The sequence below is a fragment of the Tachysurus fulvidraco genome, chromosome 22, assembly GCF_022655615.1.
Source record: "Tachysurus fulvidraco isolate hzauxx_2018 chromosome 22, HZAU_PFXX_2.0, whole genome shotgun sequence".
Classification (NCBI taxonomy): Eukaryota; Metazoa; Chordata; class Actinopteri; order Siluriformes; family Bagridae; genus Tachysurus; species Tachysurus fulvidraco.
In genome coordinates this window covers 1,043,630-1,058,629 of record NC_062539.1, presented here as the reverse complement: position 1 = coordinate 1,058,629, position 15,000 = coordinate 1,043,630, and the positions used below count along the sequence as shown (strand labels likewise).

The following is a 15,000-nucleotide window of genomic DNA, read 5'->3' as shown; positions in this document are numbered from 1 at the left end:
GACCCCGAACAGGAAGGGCGGGTTGGGCAGCAGGAGGTCCTGAAGAGACTGGAAGGTCGGGGTGATGTAGAGGAACCCACCATGCTCCTTACTGCCCAGGAAACTCTGTGTGAAGAACGAGTGGCTCAGGTGGCTCAGGACATTACCTGTATGGAGGGGGGGTGGGATGGGTGGAGTTAAAACAGATCAGATCTTTCATAAACTCCGTATAATACGCAGTTAATAAACTGCTCATCAGAGTGAAAATCAAACTACATCCTTGTCAGGAAACTAATTTCCATTTCTCCTTCCAAATGCTTGGTGTATAATTATTGGCGCCCTGCTGAGACACCACGCAGGAGGAGGATTGTGTTCGGTAAATGTAATTCCATTTAATTCAGCCTCCCTGCTGTTTTTCACTTAGCGGCCTTCTGTTTGACTGCGCCGTGCCGTCTGTTTAGGGGATTTACCTGCGAGAGCTTCCTGATAAAGCTGCACAAAATGGCTGAAGATGTCTTTCGGGATGCTCTTCTCATCAGGGAGGCACTGCAGCAGCACCACCACCTCGGCCTGGCCCACGGCGTGCATGCCCTTCGACATCACGTACCAGCACTTCCTGTTTACATCTGTACAGTGACAGGGAGAGAAAAGGCGAGACGTCAGAGCAGTTTAAGCGCACGGACGTGTTCTTACTTCTCTGCTATCACGAGAACGACGAGAAATGTCACTCTTTATCTGATGAGACGTAGAGTCAGCATCAGAGACGCGAGTCATCGTCAGAGACGCGAGTCATCGTCAGACACTTAATCATATTCCTGTAAGAGCATCAGCTACACCGATGGTATAAAAAACAATCCCAAACAGCATGACAACAAGACGATTTCGCTTACAGTTGACGAGCTTAACCATGGCTAGCAGATTAGCGTTGAGCACAAACACCAATGGCTCAGGACCTCCTTCCTCTAGCTGCTGAAGGAGCAGGACTTCTGATGGCTTCTCCTCCACGGCGTAATCTACAGAGAACAAAGAAAATGATTAAACGTTAACATACGAGCTTGTGCGCACACACACACACACACACACACAGGTGCACACACACATGCTGGGCCATTCTGATGAAATAACCATGAACTGTAACGTTCCTTTATTAGCAGGGTGTGTAAATACGTCTGTTTTATTTGCAGCACTCGGTCCATTCAGTTACACTGTGTTTACAGGCAGACTCGTTTATTATTAATGCTCTTTATTTATCTATCCATCCACCACTTTGTTCATCCAACCATCCATCCACTTTACCCATCTCTCTACCCATCCACGCTTTCATCCATTTACTTCATTTAGCAGACACCCTTATCTGGGATTTGAACTCATGACCTTCCGATCAATAGTCTAAAGGCTCCCACATCCCTAGATCCTATCCATCCGTCTGTGCATCTATCTATTCATCCATCCATCCTGCTCTAATTGTACATCTTTCCTCCACTTTTCTAAACATTTACCTAGTCAAGCATCCTTCCATCTGTTCATCCATCTATCTATCTATCTATCTATCTATTTATCTGATCATGTAGGTATATATCTTTTTATTTATCCATTATTCCATCTGTGCATCTCTCTCTCTCCATCCATGCTTCTATCATTCTATCCTCTGGTTATTTTATCTATCCGTCCATTTACCCAGCCATACATCCATTCTCCATGTAAGCATTTATCCTTCCGTGCATCTATTCATCCATCTCTGCTTCTGTAAGATCATCTGTATGTCTACCCATCCTTTTATCCCTCAGTGCTTCTCTCAGTTCATTACTGATTCCATGCATCTATCCATCTATTGATCACTCCCATCCATCCATCCATCCATCAGCCTAGTGGTTAAGGTGTTAGGCTACCAATCGGAAGATTGTCAGTTCAATCCCAGGGCCACCAAGCTGCCACTGTTGGGCCCCTGAGCAAGGCCCTTAACCCTCAATTACTAAGCTGTATAAATGTGAGATAATGTAAGTCGCTCTGGATGATGAAGTGTGTCTGTGTGAGGAATAAAATGGTGATGGTGGTGAAGGTAAATGATGATGGTGAAGATGATGATGGTGATAATGGTGATGATGTGTACATGCAGGCAGGATGAAGGTGGAAGGTGAGGATGAGCAAAGCACCTGCGATGTGGCCTCCCGTACCTCCTTTAACTCCGGTGGAGATGAGGATGGGAGGAAGTCCGTCCTCTGGGATGAGACTGACCGAGCTTCCCACCGGAGCTCCGGGAGCACGAGCCGCCTACAGAGTGGGGGAAGGGAAGAAATGACCTACTCTCCATCACATGGAGCTACACTACAGTCCAGTCAGAAGAAAGCTTCTTCTCACCTCGTGAGTGCTGGTATTGGACTTGTTTGAGATTTGGGACACAGCTGGAGGTTGGACGGGGTTTGAGTTCTGGTTCGGAGCCGTTCCTTTAGAGGAATCTGTGGTTTCTCCGTTCGGTAAAATCCCATCAGAAAACCAAACTCTTCTCTGCTCCCGGGACAGAGGACCTGCCGAGATCCAAAAAGGTTATGTTTTAGTCTTTAGCCGAGTGTGTATGTGGTTGTCCCCATCACTGTGTTTAATGTGGGTGTGTATGTGGTTGTCCCCATCACTGTGTTTAATGTGGGTGTGTATGTGGTTGTCCCCATCAGTGTGTTTAATGTGGGTGTGTATGTGGTTGTCCCCATCACTGTGTTTAATGTGGGTGTGTATGTGGTTGTCCCCATCACTGTGTTTAATGTGGGTGTGTATGTGGTTGTCCCCATCACTGTGTTTAATGTGGGTGTGTATGTGGTTGTCCCCATCAGTGTGTTTAATGTGGGTGTGTATGTGGTTGTCCCCATCACTGTGTTTAATGTGGGTGTGTATGTGGTTGTCCCCATCACTGTGTTTAATGTGGGTGTGTATGTGGTTGTGTCCATCACTGTGTTTAATGTGGGTGTGTATGTGGTTGTCCCCATCACTGTGTTTAATGTGGGTGTGTATGTGGTTGTCCCCATCACTGTGTTTAATGTGGGTGTGTATGTGGTTGTCCCCATCAGTGTGTTTAATGTGGGTGTGTATGTGGTTGTCCCCATCAGTGTGTTTAATGTGGGTGTGTATGTGGTTGTCCCCATCAGTGTGTTTAATGTGGGTGTGTATGTGGTTGTCCCCATCACTGTGTTTAATGTGGGTGTGTATGTGGTTGTGTCCATCACTGTGTTTAATGTGGGTGTGTATGTGGTTGTGTCCATCACTGTGTTTAATGTGGGTGTGTATGTGGTTGTCCCCATCACTGTGTTTAATGTGGGTGTGTATGTGGTTGTCCCCATCACTGTGTTTAATGTGGGTGTGTATGTGGTTGTCCCCATCAGTGTGTTTAATGTGGGTGTGTATGTGGTTGTGTCCATCAGTGTGTTTAATGTGGGTGTGTATAGGAGGTGACACAGATTATCATTCATTAACATGAGGAACATGGGGTGGTCATAATCACCTTTATTTATACACACGTTCCATGTTTTAATGATTAATGTGCTCTGCATCACCCCTTACACACACACACACACACACACACAAACAATTGCACACACACACAAACACATACACAAACACAAATACACAAACACACACACACACACACACAAATACATACATACATAAATACACTCACACACAAACAAACAAACACATACACACACAAACACACAGTACACACACACAGTACACACATACACACACAAACAAACAAACACATACACACACACAAACACACACACACACACATACATAAATACACAAACACATACATACATACACACACACATACATAAACACATACACATACTGTACACATAGATAAACACATACATAAACACACACACACACACACACAGAGTACATTCAAAACGTTTGGCTTTCTGTGAATAAATGTACTTCAGTTAAAGGTTTCTCTCAGAGTGAGATGAACAAAATGATAACCTTTATATTTAGAGATGTTTAGTGAAAGGTGCTAATACTTCTGGAGCGGTCTGTATGAGTGTGTGAGGAAGGCAGCGTTTTACCCTCAGTGCCCAGTTGTTTGAGGACGCCGACAGGCACCATGACGGTGGGAGGTGGAGAGCTGAGTGTGCCGGACGCCTGGGCCTGCTGCAGAGGGGGGATGGTGGAGCAGTACTCGGCCGGGTTGTTGGGGTTGGGACTGGAGCTGTTCCCAGCGCTCTCACACACCTGAGCTGAGCACGTCGTACAGGAAGAACAAGTCAGGTTCGATCACAAAAATAAACTCTGTGCTACAAGATTGTGAATCAACAGAAACGTTCTGATTCCATCTTTGGATTAATCTTAGATTTGTCACCAAGGTGTCGCCTACATGAGCTGCTACAGTCTATAAACTACAGAACGGTGTTATTAATATCATATAAAACATGGTTATACTGGGGTGTACTGGACACACTGGGGTGTACTGGTTATACTGGGGTGTACTGGACACACTGGGGTGTACTGGTTATACTGGGGTGTACTGGACACACTGGGGTGTACTGGCTATGGTACTGGTCAGTGCCATCACTACAAATCCTACCCTATCATTTAATTCTTTTAAAACTTTAGCTCTCGCTCCAGACGGCGTACCATCAATTTTTAATTCCCCCTTTTAAATAATTTATTCTCGTGCTTCAATATTAATTGATTTTCATTCCCAGTGTCTCCTTTATTCATCTGAACCACTCAAAAGATTAGCTTTAGGTATGTGTTAATAATTTAATTTAATAGTAACAGATCATTTCGGACGAGGTTAAAAAAAAAAACGTCTCTTTACGTAAACGCTTCACACAGCAACACTTCCTGTATCTCACCACTGATTAAAGTGCGGTGACACGTAACGCAGACACGAGCCTCCTTCCTGTCCATGTACATCAGCCTGCACTTCAGACTGCAGCACGCAGCGCAGAAAACCTGCACACACACACACACACACACACACACAAACACACACACACACACACACACACAGAGGTTAGCCGCAGCTAAGAAAGTGAACGTGACGTAATGTAGCTTTAAGAGCGACAGAGTAATTAAGGAGAGAAAAACAAAAGGCCTTTGGTTTACTGGAAACTCCTCATGTGCATTTAAGGTTGAAAGTTTGGAAACACCATCTATGTTAACATCCTCGCGCCTTATCCGTAGCCTCGCGCCTTATCCGTAGCCTCGCGCCTTATCCGTAGCCTCGCGCCTTATCCGTAGCCTCGCGCCTTATCCGTAGCCTCGCGCCTTATCCGTAGCCTCGCGCCTTATCCGTAGCCTCGCGCCTCAGCTTGATTAAACAGGTTAAAAATGATTGTTCTACACAAAGGTGATCAGTATGATATTTTACATGTTCTGCTGTATCTTACTAATCAGTCAACAGTGTCCTCCAACACCCCTCACCCCTCATCCCTCACGCCCTCTCTTCTATTCCATTTTCACTTTTTACTCGAAGGTTGTTCCGGCCTGCGTTTCTGTCCTCACCGGTAGCGCTGTGTTTATTGCCTGGGGAAATTACAGTGTGTTTCCCACAAAGCCAGGAGCTATTTAAATGCAGCATCAGCAGGACCTTCTCCCTTAAGGCTTTGGACAAGTTCTCAGGTCTCACACATCCCACAATCAGCTCACACATTATGCAGTGTTCAAAGTGTCACGTCATGAAACAACTGGCTATATAATGCACCTAAAAGGAAATATTACATACAGCCTTTCAAAAAGATCGGATCGATATCTGATTCGCTGAGACGCGTTTATGTGGCCTGATGTAAATGGAACAGTTTTAACAAATCAGATGGCTATTGGATCAGAGACAGCACATGAAGTGACCGGGTGTAAAAAGGCCCTGTGAATACCAAGTGTTAAAGTCCCGAGTCTTTAGCTATAAAGTCAGCAGTGTTTATAATATTTATATAATTATATTCCCTGCTTCATATCCATAAGTACTGCATTATCAGGACTGTCAGTCATCACATCATCTGTATATATTACACACTACTGCTGCTGTATAGTGTACAAAAGTATAATATTACACTATATTGTTATTTACACTCATACTTTATGTACAGAACTGATCTGTTATATATTCTGTATTTATATTTAATACTCATAATGTCTATTGTATCACATCTGTATAGTATAGTGTTATTTATGTGTGTATTGTATAGTATAGTGTTATTTATGTGTGTATTGTATAGTATAGTGTTATGTGTGTATTGTATAGTATAGTGTTGTGTGTATTGTATAGTATAGTGTTATTTATGTGTGTATTGTATAGTATAGTGTTATTTATGTGTGTATTGTATAGTATAGTGTTATTTATGTGTGTATTGTATAGTATAGTGTTATTTATGTGTGTATTGTATAGTATAGTGTTATTTATGTGTGTATTGTATAGTATAGTGTTATTTGTGTGTGTATTGTATAGTATAGTGTTATTTATGTGTGTATTGTATCAGTATAGTGTTCTTTATGTGTGTCATTGTACTACGTATAGTGTTATTTCTGTGTGTTGTGTATGTTTCTTTCGTGTAGTCTGTATATTGTGTGTATTTATGTGTGTATGTTGTCTAGTGTTATTTCTGTGTGTATTGTCTAGTCTCGTGTTTGTCTGTATTTGTCGTATGTATAGTGTTATTTATGTCTCTGTATTGTATAGTATAGTGTTATTTATGTCTCTGTATTGTATAGTATAGTGTTATTTATGTCTCTGTATTGTATAGTATAGTGTTATTTATGTCTGTACTAATTCCTTGTGTGTGTGACTCACCCGCCAATAAACCCGATTCTGATTCTGATTCAGATTCAGTAGTTTACACTGATTACTAGGCTTGTTGTCACCCACTAGCTATCTTTTGCACTGTAATTGTCTCGGACGTTAAAACGTTTAAATTTGAAGAGATAAAGATATTTTGATGAACCTCATGGAGAACATCATCTGCCTTATGATCTGCACTAACCCCGCTCTGATACGTGCTGAAATTGTAAAGTGACCCGTTATTGGGACAGACGTTAAACTCCTCACCTTGCCGCAGGCTCGACAGTGGTGCCTTCTCTTTGTGAAGGTGAACCTGACTTCACACTTCATGCAGACGGGTGCTTGAGAGTCTGGCACCCACACAGGAGCCACTTCACCAAGAGAGGTGGAGGGTTTCCTTTCGAGGGCTCCCTGCTGACCTGCCTGGAGATCATTGTCAGGGTTCTCAGAGGGAACGGGCAAGCCTGAGGAACCGTTTCCACTGTCTCCGTTGACTCGAGCAGCCTTAGATTCTGTTCCCCCACCGGACGACTCGAGGCAACCTGTCCTGCACTGGGCCTCCAGGTTCTTGTTCCTACCGGTGGAGCCAAGTTCATTTTGGACTTGACCTGAGAAAGCTCGAGGAATTTCCAGCTTTAGGTTGACGGGCTGTTTGGGCCTTGCACCACCGTAGGGAACGCTGACCAGTTGCATTCGACTGTTGTTGAGTTTCACACTTTCACCTCGGTTAGGCTCACAGGATTCCTGTTTGCTCTCCTCCATCTCCTTCTCCTCGGTTATCGAGTCTTCCTTTAAAAGTGCTGGAGGACGTTGGATCGGGCGATCTCTTTCGCTTTCTTCACCCAGACCGTTGGGATGAGCTCTCGCATTCTCTGGTGAATCCATATTCGTAATTTCTTTCTCTTTTATGACCGATTTGTCTTGCTCGACGCTTTCTGCCTTGAGGACGGTACCGTTCGGAACACCGCCTGTAGTACGACACTCGAGGTCGACTACAGAATTCTGAGCGTCGTTACCAGGTTCTTGCAGGACATTCTCCCCTTTCTCAGAATTGCCCCCTTTCGGAAGAGTAAAATGATTGTCCGTGTCGTCCATTTCCCCGATGCCCCCAGACTCCATCTCGATAAACGATGCACCATTGTTCAAGCTCGACACCCCTTGGCCGAGCCCTTCCTTAGGATTTGAAAAGTCTGCATCATTAAAATAGGTGTTGTTCTGCTTAGCGACATCATTATGCTGTTGTCCTTGTTGAAAAGCACACGAGTCCAGGATGCTGGGTGGATCTGTAGGAGGAGGATTCGGATCATCTCTGGTCTGGGAAACCTTCCTAACCCCGTTGCACTCCAATTTGGATGGACACCCGTTCTCAATCGAAGTCCTGGTGGCAGGAGGAGAATCCGGCACTTGACTTTCGGTGCTGACCAGCTTCCCGATGTTGGGCTGGAGCAAAGGAGGGCTGTGGATCTCTGCTGGCTTTTCTTCGCTCCACGTTTCCGATTCCTGCTTCACGTCAGATGCAGATACGTTCAATACAGAAGAGCTTCCAGAACTCAAGGGTTCTAGAAGAGGTTTGAAGTTAAGAGGGCCGTCTCGTGGACTGAGATCGGCGCGAGTCAAGGCAGGGTTCAGGGATAAGAGGTGAGCTGGTGGAGCGAGGATCTGAGTCCACTTGGCGTCGGTAAGCGTCGGGGCGTCGGTTTCATCTGTGAGTGACAGCAAAAATGAGGGAGCACATTAACACAAAGACTGAGAAGGAAATAATGAACGAGACGGCAGATAAATTGGGAAACGAGGTCAGAAACAAGTAGGTCAATTAAGTCCTCGCTCTGAGACCCGTCTTTCAATCTGACACCAAAAAGGTTTGGGAACGTGTCAGGGCTTTTCTCTTTAACATACACAACTGCAGTGGATTCTTTCCTTCCGCTCGGGTGTTTATAAGTCACTCTATTAATCCTCAGAGGAATCAGTCAACACAGAGGAGACTAAAACGAGGTTAATCTGCACTCCGGCATTTATAAAAGAATTAAATGATGTCTCTGGACTTACACGAGATGAACGTGAGCCGCTTCCATAAATCAAAGTTAAAATTAGAAGCAAGTCTCTTTGACCTTAACCTGGTAAAGCACGTGTACTCGGCTCTATGACATCGATTAAAATCTCGGAGAAAAAAAGGCAGACGGTTCAAAATTGCTTGGGAAATGTTCATTCCCGATTAATTAGCCTCGTTTAACATGCTAGACTGCTTCTCCCGGCATGAGCAAGCTGAACCAGGCGAAGCACAGAAAACTGAGAAAATTCTGTCCTCCGTTTTATTCAATTACATTGAACAGAATTATGGGATCGCTTTCTCTAATAAGATATCGGTCTTAAAGGTGGGGTCTCTGTTGTTTGAAAGCCAATGTCAACATTTGAAATCACTAAAACAAACACGCCCCTAACCCAAACGGGTCCCACCCCGTACCGATAGCTCCGCCCACACATACATACGTAACCCAGGCGACTAACAGAAAGAAACGTGTCTTTATCATAGCTGAAGGGAAGAACAATACGATTGTAGATAAACAAACAAGCAAAAATGCCACACAAGCATAATGATGTAAAGGACAAAGGCATATATTAGTTCTGTGTAACAAAGCAAAACCAACGTTACTCACCTATCGAGAAGGAAAAAAGCGCCTCGGCGTCTTAAGTAAAGTCGGCCACATATTCACAGGTCGGAGTTTCCCGAGTCGATAACTCCTGAGCTAAACGCTGTTACTACACAAAATGCGGTTGTAGCTGCCTCTCTACATTACTACGATAGAAAAGAGGTGTTATTTGTGTAGTAACAGCGTTTAGCTCAGGAGTTATTGACTCGGGAAACTCCAACCTGTGAATATGTGGCCGACTTCCTGCTCCTTCAGTTCTCTCCAGCGCTGGAAAGCTGATCCTATATTAACACGTCCTACTTCTTGCCTTATCGTAAGTCTTTCTTCTCTTTCTTTCTTTGTTTTTATCCTCCATGTCGATGTTAAAGCCGCTTTCTGCTAATGTCACACACGCGCACTGAACACTCTCTCCGCCCGTATCGACAAGCCCCACCCCTTTCTGCTCATTGGCTACACGGTTGTTTCGATTTTTTGTTTATTATTCGGGCCGACTCGGTTTTCTGAAGCTTTTCTCAAAAACTGGAGACCCTGCCTTTAAATGTATGCTGCCACGAGTACTCGCCAAAATTAGGCATAATGCTGATTCATTTTCTAACACGTTTTTGAAAAAGTCGCACTACAGGAAATATAACAAAATAAAAAGTAGGGTTCTTTAATACGGAGCAAATGCGATCCTTGACGAGTTGATTAAAAGTCGGTACAAAAGAAAATGAAAAACTGGGTGTTCTGTTATAGTAATGTTAGCAGCGTAATTGCCGGTTAACGAGCAAAACAAATCTCTGAATAAAAGTATACATACAACGGTGACATCAGCAGCGTGAACGCCGGAGGATTAAAAACCGAGTAATACGAACGTGTGAATGTTAATAAAGCAGGAAACGCCGTGTCTACGCAGCCCTGATCACACCAGTGGGTCTCCTGCAGGATGTAACTGATCGATGAAAAACGACAGACCTTCGTTCTGCTCGAACTCGTCCAGCACTTTGTCCAGGTTAAAGGCTTCAGCCTGGAAGTAATTCTCCATGGGTGAGGAAGCTCCACTCTGTCGAGTGCGGTGTGAACCTGCGAGAAGATGAAAAAAAAATCTATGAGGCAGTCTGATCTTCGTGCAGGAACATCGAAGCTTCATCGACAGAAAGATGCTACAGCAAAACATTATCCATATTAACTATGAATGATGTCACAATACACGTGTCAGAGATATCGTACAGTCTGGTGTGCGTTTTATATCAATTATAAACTCAAGTGTTTGTTTTCACACGGTAACCTTAATGTCGCGTACTCTATTTATTTTGTTTAGATTATTTGTCTCAGAATGTTCCTGAGAACATTTAATCTATCAGGATCCTGATCCTCACCTGCACACAGGTCCTCTCGAGCGATACTCCAGAAACGTGCTCACGTTAGGTCCGATCTCAGCCACTCCACCCTCAGCCGGTCTCGCACACACCGGACGGCCGGACCTGAAGCCAAACACAAAGTCTCAGCACAAAACACGACAGTTCGGCCGGGTAAAGCTACGCTAAATTCTCCCTCTGGTTCTCGGGTCCGAGTCCCGGTGACGTCCTCCCTGAGGTTAAACGTGACGATGTTAAAAGCGAGCGCTGCAATCACACGGTTGTGCACGGCCTGTCATCCATGGGGTGGATTTTACAGAATGAAGCTCATACAGGAGAAGTGAAAAGCGGTGAGACCGAATACTCCTGGGACGCCGGGATCTGCCGAGCGAGCAGTGACTTTACGAAGCAGCAGCGTCGACAGATTTTACAGTTAGTTACAGATTTGAGCCTCACTAGCAGCACTAATCACAGGATACTTACAAGGAAGGTGATGAGGGGTAAACATTCAGGGCAAATCATTCCATCTCTGGGTGCACTGTCAGATCAAACCATTTATATCTTGGGGTACATCCTGAACTAAAACCCACCTGAGAAAAAAATGGGCAAGTGGATTATATACTGCACTGTCGGGCAAAACCAGTAAAGCTATAAGGGGGGAACTGTTGGGACAAACCATTCATAAACTGGGTCCACTGTTGGGACAAACCATTCATAAACTGGGTCCACTGTTGGGACAAACCATTCACAAACTGGGTCCACTGTTGGGACAAACCATTCATAAACTGGGTCCACTGTTGGGACAAACCATTCATAAACTGGGTCCACTGTTGGGACAAACCATTCATAAACTGGGTCCACTGTTGGGACAAACCATTCATAAACCGGGTCCACTGTTGGGACAAACCATTCATAAACTGGGCCCACTGTTGGGACAAACCATTCATAAACTGGGCCCACTGTTGGGACAAACCATTCACAAAGTGGGTCCACCTTGGGACAAACCATTTATGACTATGGAAGCATTCTATTTATTCAGACCATGGATGCTCAGGTGCACTTTTGAACCAAACCACTTTCAGCACACACAGAAATCTCAGCAGCATTTAACTACGTCATTCCGGAGGTTTATGTTCATCAAAATGTTCTTTTATTGCCAAGCGACATTCTGAAATATCCCGATGACCGCAAGCACAGATCGGCCATCTGATACGACCTCGATTCCTGTTATTGTCCAGGAGCCCTTTTAAACGTTGAAAGGAAGTGTAGTTTCATTACGTTCATTTTCTAGGAATTTAGAAACAAAACAAAAGACCTTCCACGTCCTCGCTGTGTGACTTAAAGCACACACATCTTCAGGCTACATCATGTGTTACACCTAGAGTTTGCAGATGAAGATTAAAGACAAAAAAAATCTGGATTTAACCCTGAAGTGTGCCACACAAACAGCCCAGTGAACTGCATAATGCCAGAGTATTTATACCAAAGACTTTTTTTTCATCTTAACTTATGTCTCCAACTTGTTAAACTTTAATATCTTTGTGCACATCGTAAAACTATGATCAATAACGAAACTTCTCAAAATATTGCGATATAATTCTGACAGAATCGTTCAACCTCCTCATCGCTGGAACAAGAAAACGTTTAAAGTCACTTTGACGTTTTTTACATAACAAACTGATGTGGAATGAAATACGGTTTTTAGCCCATAAACCCACTAAAAAACACACAGTCTTATACTAAAGGAAAGAAGCTGTTTAGTGGTGAACGCTAGTAACGGTTGTGTGTGTGTTGTGTGTGTGTGATGTGGTGAAGAAGTCTCCAGTGTGTGTGTGTGTGTGTGTGCGTGTGTGAAAGATGTGAAGAAGTCTCCAGTTTGTGTGTGTCGGTGAAGGAGTCTCCAGTGTGTGTGTGTGACAGAGAGATGTGGTGAATGAGTCTCCAGTTTGTGTGTGTGTGATGTGGTGAAGGAGTCTCCAGTTTGTGTGTGTGTGTGTGTGTGTGTCTGTCTGTATGTATGTGTATGTGTGTGTGAGAGATGTGGTGAAGGAGTCTCCAGTTTGTGTGTGTGTGTATGTGTGTGTGGTGAAGGAGTATCCAGTTCCAGTGTGCGTGTGTATGTGGTGTAGGAGTCTCCAGTTTGTGTGTGTGTCTGTATGTGTGTGTATGCGTCTGTGTGTGTGTGTGGTGAAGGAGTATCCAGTTCCAGTGTGGGTGTGTATGTGGTGTAGGAGTCTCCAGTTTGTGTGTGTTTGTGTGTATGTGGTGTAGGAGTCTCCAGTTTGTGTGTGTTTGTGTGTATGTGGTGTAGGAGTCTCCAGTTTGTGTGTGTTTGTGTGTATGTGGTGTAGGAGTCTCCAGTTTGTGTGTGTTTGTGTGTATGTGGTGTAGGGGTCTCCAGTTTGTGTGTGTTTGTGTGTATGTGGTGTAGGAGTCTCCAGTTTGTGTGTGGGTGTGTATGTGGTGTAGGAGTCTCCAGTTTGTGTGTGTATGTGGTGTAGGAGTCTCCAGTTTGTGTGTGGGTGTGTATGTGGTGTAGGAGTCTCCAGTTTGTGTGTGGGTGTGTATGTGGTGAAGGAGTCTCCAGTTTGTGTGTGTTTGTGTGTATGTGGTGTGGGAGTCTCCAGTTTGTGTGTGTTTGTGTGTATGTGGTGTAGGAGTCTCCAGTTTGTGTGTTTGTGTGTATGTGGTGTAGGAGTCTCCAGTTTGTGTGTGTTTGTGTGTATGTAGTGTAGGAGTCTCCAGTTTGTGTGTGTTTGTGTGTATGTAGTGTAGGAGTCTCCAGTTTGTGTGTGTTTGTGTGTATGTGGTGTAGGAGTCTCCAGTTTGTGTGTGTATGTGGTGTAGGAGTCTCCAGTTTGTGTGTGTTTGTGTGTATGTGGTGTAGGAGTCTCCAGTTTGTGTGTGTTTGTGTGTATGTAGTGTAGGAGTCTCCAGTTTGTGTGTGTTTGTGTGTATGTAGTGTAGGAGTCTCCAGTTTGTGTGTGTATGTGGTGTAGGAGTCTCCAGTTTGTGTGTGTTTGTGTGTATGTGGTGTAGGAGTCTCCAGTTTGTGTGTGTATGTGGTGTAGGAGTCTCCAGTTTGTGTGTGGGTGTGTATGTGGTGTAGGAGTCTCCAGTTTGTGTGTGGGTGTGTATGTGGTGTAGGAGTCTCCAGTTTGTGTGTGTTTGTGTGTATGTGGTGTAGGAGTCTCCAGTTTGTGTGTGTTTGTGTGTATGTGGTGTAGGAGTCTCCAGTTTGTGTGTGTTTGTGTGTATGTGGTGTAGGAGTCTCCAGTTTGTGTGTGTGGGTGTGTATGTGGTGTAGGAGTCTCCAGTTTGTGTGTGTATGTGGTGTAGGAGTCTCCAGTTTGTGTGTGTATGTGGTGTAGGAGTCTCCAGTTTGTGTGTGTTTGTGTGTATGTGGTGTAGGGGTCTCCAGTTTGTGTGTGTTTGTGTGTATGTGGTGTAGGAGTCTCCAGTTTGTGTGTGTTTGTGTGTATGTGGTGTAGGAGTCTCCAGTTTGTGTGTGGGTGTGTATGTGGTGTAGGAGTCTCCAGTTTGTGTGTGTATGTGGTGTAGGAGTCTCCAGTTTGTGTGTGTTTGTGTGTATGTGGTGTAGGAGTCTCCAGTTTGTGTGTGGGTGTGTATGTGGTGTAGGAGTCTCCAGTTTGTGTGTGTATGTGGTGTAGGAGTCTCCAGTTTGTGTGTGTTTGTGTGTATGTGGTGTAGGGGTCTCCAGTTTGTGTGTGTATGTGGTGTAGGAGTCTCCAGTTTGTGTGTGTTTGTGTGTATGTGGTGTAGGAGTCTCCAGTTTGTGTGTGTTTGTGTGTATGTGGTGTAGGAGTCTCCAGTTTGTGTGTGTTTGTGTGTATGTAGTGTAGGAGTCTCCAGTTTGTGTGTGTATGTGGTGTAGGAGTCTCCAGTTTGTGTGTGCTTGTGTGTATGTGGTGTGGGAGTCTCCAGTTTGTGTGTGTTTGTGTGTATGTGGTGTAGGGGTCTCCAGTTTGTGTGTGGGTGTGTATGTGGTGTAGGAGTCTCCAGTTTGTGTGTGGGTGTGTATGTGGTGTAGGAGTCTCCAGTTTGTGTGTGTTTGTGTGTATGTGGTGTAGGAGTCTCCAGTTTGTGTGTGTTTGTGTGTATGTGGTGTAGGAGTCTCCAGTTTGTGTGTGTTTGTGTGTATGTGGTGTAGGAGTCTCCAGTTTGTGTGTGTTTGTGTGTATGTGGTGTAGGAGTCTCCAGTTTGTGTGTGTTTGTGTGTATGTGGTGTAGGAGTCTCCAGTTT

General features: G+C 44.5%; 1 protein-coding gene across 2 annotated transcripts in view; it reads right to left on the bottom strand.

Annotated features, from left to right (window-relative positions):
* zfyve9a (zinc finger, FYVE domain containing 9a) overlaps window positions 1-15,000 on the bottom strand; it is a 26,142-nt gene that overhangs the window by 9,928 nt on the left and 1,214 nt on the right. The window contains exons 2-11 of one of the 2 annotated variants that reach the window (XM_027160535.2): window positions 10,758-10,862; window positions 10,354-10,461; window positions 7,019-8,454; window positions 4,830-4,929; window positions 4,038-4,208; window positions 2,338-2,504; window positions 2,133-2,250; window positions 870-992; window positions 450-605; window positions 1-146 (exon numbers count right to left, since the gene is read on the bottom strand). The exon at window positions 1-146 is cut by the window's left edge and continues 79 nt beyond it. In XM_027160535.2, the coding sequence (XP_027016336.2) occupies window positions 1-146; window positions 450-605; window positions 870-992; window positions 2,133-2,250; window positions 2,338-2,504; window positions 4,038-4,208; window positions 4,830-4,929; window positions 7,019-8,454; window positions 10,354-10,423 (2,487 nt within the window). In that variant the 5' untranslated portion in view covers window positions 10,424-10,461; window positions 10,758-10,862. The remainder of the gene's footprint in view (window positions 147-449; window positions 606-869; window positions 993-2,132; window positions 2,251-2,337; window positions 2,505-4,037; window positions 4,209-4,829; window positions 4,930-7,018; window positions 8,455-10,353; window positions 10,462-10,757; window positions 10,863-15,000) is intronic. The other variant, XM_047806598.1, reaches the window with a different exon arrangement.